At 36.0% G+C, this 5,446-nt stretch overlaps 1 protein-coding gene across 1 annotated transcript; it reads left to right on the top strand.

The window, feature by feature from the left end:
• The first annotated feature begins 860 nt into the window (after window positions 1–860).
• On the top strand, window positions 861–2,875 carry LOC149423303 (uncharacterized). Its single transcript, XM_089632715.1, has 2 exons — window positions 861–1,037; window positions 2,705–2,875. The coding sequence occupies exons 1-2, from the start codon at window positions 861–863 to the stop codon at window positions 2,873–2,875; spliced, it is 348 nt and encodes a 115-aa protein (XP_089488841.1).
• Window positions 2,876–5,446: the final 2,571 nt, after the last annotated feature.

Consider the following 5,446-nt stretch of genomic DNA (forward strand, 5'->3'; position numbering starts at 1 on the left):
CATTTTATCAGTGATTGAAAAAGCATGACATCAAATTATAGTTTTTTTTTTTTAATTTCATTTTATTATATTCGAACTTTTAAAGCTGCTTGTTTTTTCATTGTATGAAAATAATAAAACATAGCAAGGGAACCAAAGCTTCCTGAATAAATACTTAATTGCTCGAAAGACATCACTTTAAAAGTATAGGCCAGGCATATTCTTTGATAGGAAATATATCGATCCGTGATTGTAATATTAATGTGCGACGTGTCATAGCTTTACTGGTCCACCTTTCTTTATGGATTTTATTTATTGTGGTGTTATTCCCCATCAGTAGTCCGAACTGTCAGCAACCACCACACAACGAGGTTGCATTCAAACGGATAAGGGTAGTTTCGACAGCTTATCAGTATTGTTTAGATTCAATATATATTGTGTTATGTGATGCATTTAAGGCTGTTGATAAAACAATACATTGGATGGAAACTGTAATCAAATAACGAATAACGTCGCAAAATAGTGTTCATTGAATTGCTGCGTAAAAATGCACAAGCGTTTATGTTATATTGAATCGTAAAACGTAATAACGTTCTAGACAATGTGTTCTCATTTATTTGTTTATTGATTAGAAAACTGTACGTAATAATTAACTTGACTACCATCAAAATAGTGATTAAATCTTTTAGTGTTGCAGAAAGTTTTCACGGTTTTGGTTTCACTGTCTTAATAATATTATTTGTCTGCGATTGAAAGTCGAAGAATTTATTAACATATCGTACAGTAAGCTTTCTTGTTTCGGATTTCATTAAAAATCGTTTTTAGCATTTTGCAAGTTAAATAAATAGTTATTAGGTGAAAGAAGAAGTGGTATCTTCGCTATGAAGCATCAGAAGGTGTCTGTGGACGTGTGGGCCATGGTGCAGTCGATGGGTGGTTATTTGGCAGTGGTGGTGCTGGGCGGGGTGCTGCTGCGGCTTCTGGTGGCGGTGGTCAGTCTACCCTCCAGGCTCAACAAGCAGCGACAAGACGTGCAGCAGGCAATGCTCAAGCTGCAGGTTGGTACAGTCGATCAATTGGTTGAGTCGGTATATAGGTTATAAGTTAGGTCTTAGCGTACATAGCAATAAATGGCGTTGGTAAATGTTGCCGACAAATACTGTCGCATCGTGTGAACGATGCTGTCGGGGAGATCCTGTGTGCCAACGCTGGCCATCAGCGGTCACTGGCTCTATGCGTTGGGCCAACGTGTTCTAGGGTCATAAGTAAAACTTGAAATATTAAAAAGCAATAATTGTTTTTATATTACCAGAGGCATTTCCATTTCAAGAATTTCTGAAGGAGAATGTTGCAATTTGGATGAACAAAGATGATTATTAATAAGGAAAATATTTAATTTATTTTATTAGGAAGTTCGCGGAGGTAGCGGTAATGGTAATGTTCAACAATTTAAAAAATAGAAAATCTGACATAGAACTTGTTGTTAGTGGATCAATTTAGACCGTTCTGATATTTCCCGATAAAAGGTTCACTTTATTATCCTAATAATAAGTCAATAAGATTTTTCTAAAACATCATTTTTAATGACCCCTAAGCAACCCCAAAACAAAAAGAACAAACTGTTCGATTATAAAACATATTATGAAGATGCTCCTTTGAAATATGTTTTCTTTTAAATTGCACGACAAGAAGTACTTTCATAAGATGAAAACACAATATATCATGGAACGAAATACTACATAATATATATTCAAAGAGAAAGAACCATGAAATAACACAATACATAGTACAACTTCTTGTGTTGATTTTGTGATAATTATTCATTCAAGGTTTAGTGATATTTGTTTATTAGAAACGTTTTAAATTTCATTAAATCATATATAATGGGTACACACGTGTTTGTTAATTTGTGGTAGATATGCTTGTTTTGCCAATTTAGGAGGCAGGTATACCGCCGCCCCGAGAACCATTTATTGGATAACAAACACCTCTGCCGTAAGTCACCCCAAGTTGTTCGCTACGTTTGGTGAATTAGCAGGGGTGCCCGGGTTCATGGGGTGAGGGCTTTTCTAGGTCTTTGTGGCGGGCCGGATCGGGAGACACTGGTTGAGGGAGACCCTTTGACCTCTCCAACAGGACTCTATCGACCCACTTATGCAATAAATCTCTTCAAAGTAGGCCTATAAACTTAACTGCACACATCGCACCTTCTTTGCATTTGCACAATGCACAAGTCATAAAAACCTTTCAGAGATGAACTTTTATCAAAATTCTGCAATGTTCATTTCATTAATTCTCAAACAGTTTGATAATACCTTAAGGGGGCGAAACAGCTGTGATATTAGATTCCTGTCGGCGTAATCGGATGCTATCGTATCTTCTCGTAGGTAGTTGGCCGATGTTTCACCGCGCAGTTGCAGGGTTGCCGCAAAGCTGCGAGCCTGCAGCAGGGTTGACACAATCTTAATTTTTTGAAAAGTGTCATTTAAGTCATTCACGGAGAAAAATTAGTATTGCTAATTTATTAAGAAAATCTTCATATTATTGGTAATCCCGTTCCTGGAAATTCATATGTTAGTTGGCGCTATCTCTTTTTGAAACACTGCAAAGAAATTATTTTTCGCTTTCGGTTGTCTAACCCTAAATACGAAATTGTTCTCACCATGAATGAATAAACCTTAAATATGACTGCAATATTATGTCAACTTTCATATTTAATTTTCAGGAGAAATATCCGGAAGCCTTCAAGGATGAAATGGCCGAGTCTTCTGCCGAGAAGGATGAGCCTGAAGAGGGAAAGGATGAAGGACAGGGGGGAGAAGAGGAAGAGGCAGATAAGGAAAGAGAAGAGCAAGGAGATGAACCACCATCTATTGAACAAAAGAAAACAAAATAAAATTCTCAAAATTTATGTTGATAAGTTCAGGTGGGTAGATTACATACCTGTACTAGATACCTACCATAAGATTAGGTACATGACGAAATTACACAGGCGTGAATTACATCTAAGTCCTCCATCACGACATACGCAACACATTCCGCTTACTGTGGTGGTAGTAGGAGATTTTCAAAATATTGTCAGGTTATTCGTAAACCGGGAACATTCTCATTTACACTACCAGAATTACACACGGACAAAATTACACCTCTAGAGAATTACGCCTACTTAGATTATGCCTACTGGAAATGCACATGTTAATAAAAACCTAACCTAACTTAAACTATTCTTTTTTATTAGGGATTTATTGAAGCTTATAAATTTCATTGAAATATTATTTGACACAGAAAACAAAAAAAATTGTCAAATTACCTAACTTTTTTTAATTTGAAATTTATTTAGCACACACTTTTAAAACACAACAAAATTTAAGCTTATTAAAAACAGTTTTGGTTATGTGTGTGGTTATAATTAATAAGAAGAAGAAAGGAAAGGAGGCAAGAAAAACGAAGAATAGTTACGACCAAGCAAGAAGATGTGGGAAGAGAAGTAAGAAGAGGCAAGTAAAAGCATGACGACGCAAGAATAGGATAGAAGAGCCAAGGAGAAGCCAGAAAAGGCAAGATGAGACCAAAATACGAAGAAGAGAGAATAAGAAGCACAAAGAGTAATGAATGAATGAGCAGTAACAGACTTGAAAAGACAAAAAGAGGCAAAAAAGCCACAACGACCCAAGAAGAAGCAAAATAGGCAATTAGATAAAAAAAAGGTGCCATAAAAGAAAAATAGAGACTCGAATGGGTAATAAGAGCAAATAAGAGACTATGTAGAACAGACATGAATAGGTAAGAAAAGTCACGACGAGGCAAGATCCATGAGGCAAAAAGAAGCAGGAAGAAGCAAGAAGGGGCAAGAAGAGACTGACATAGTCAAGAAATATTCAAGAGTAAGCAAGTACTAACCAGAAGAGCCGAGAAAATGCCAACAAAATTCTAGAATTTCGAAACAAGAATCAATTCTTTATGCCTACTCATCCTAAATTCCAATATTAGCTTATTAGGTCACTATGTACCTATACCGGTAGATTAAACTCCAACTTCCTTCAAATCGTCAGAACACATGTTCTAAGTCCTAAAAAAACAGTGTCCCCTGATCTACCGGTCGCTCCGGAACAGGATTACTCCTGGCTGGGGTGCTACATTCGTTCCATATCGTGTAATTATCTCCGTGTATAATTTCTTCCACGTGTAATTCAGACCGTGCGTAATTCTGGCAGTCTAATATTGTATCCAGCTTTATATTTGAGATTTCAATGTTATAATATTTGGATGATTTGTATAGCGCCGTTTTTGTACAAAATCACCTCAAAAGAGTGAGTTGAATGCGAGTGGGATTTTGTTGTAGAGTAATATAAGAGAGCAAACTTTCGTACTATTACTTTAAAATATTAAATTCACGCCCGTGTAATTTCGCCCAGACATTATACTACATCCATACATACTACATATGGGAATTTATACTGTGTTTTATATAAATAGAAATTAAAGTAGCCTTTCATTTTGTTTTTTTTTTTTTTTTCCTTTCAAATTGTCCCGTTAACTTTTGTAAAAGCCTTCTTTACGAACTGTTATTACTAATTTCTACTGGTTAGTTTATAGTATTCGTGTTGCGTGATAGCCGTTTTATTTTCAAACTGTTTACAATCAGTTTCATAATGGTACGAAGGCCGAAACAGCTGTCATGGTGTCACGCAACGAATAAACTATAAGCAAACTAGAAAAACTTAATAATAATATTTTTAAATCAATAATTGTTTAATTTCTAGACACCATTTAATTTATGAAATGTCACAACTGTTTAGCATAGTTATTAGCGGGTTCAAATCCGTATTAACCGCTCCCTTACGGTGTTAAAAAATCCTTAAGCACCGGTGCTGTACACTTGGTAAATATTTATAAATTGTGCTTATCCAATACATAAATGCACTGTGGAGGAATAACTAAAATATGAACTCTGTGTTTAGTATATTTACAGAGATATTTTAGTAATTAGATACGATGTCCACTCAGTTCACTATACCGGCAAGGAAAGCACCACGTTCGAGTTCAAGTTCGTGGTGCTTTCCTTGCCGGTGTAGTGAACTGAACTCTGTGTTTAGTATATTTACAGAGATATTTTAGTAATTAGATACGATGTTCACTCAGTTCAATACACTGGCAAGGAAAGCACCACGTTCGAGTTCAAGTTTGTGGTGCTTTCCTAGCCGGTGTAGTGAACTGAACTCTGTGTTTAGTATATTTACAGAGATATTTTAGTAATTAGATACGATGTTCACTCAGTTCAATACACCGGCAATGAAAGCACCACGTTCTAGTTCAAGTTCATGGTGCTTTCCTTGCCGGTGTAGTGAACTGAACTCTGTGTTTAGTATATTTACAGAGATATTTTAGTAATTAGATACGATGTTCACTCAGTTCAATACACTGGCAAGGAAAGCACCACGTTCGAGTTCAAGTTTGTGGTGCTTTC

Source organism: Hesperophylax consimilis, chromosome 6 (assembly GCF_061612785.1).
Source record: "Hesperophylax consimilis isolate HC1 chromosome 6, BYU_Hcon_1.0, whole genome shotgun sequence".
Lineage (NCBI taxonomy): Eukaryota > Metazoa > Arthropoda > Insecta > Trichoptera > Limnephilidae > Hesperophylax > Hesperophylax consimilis.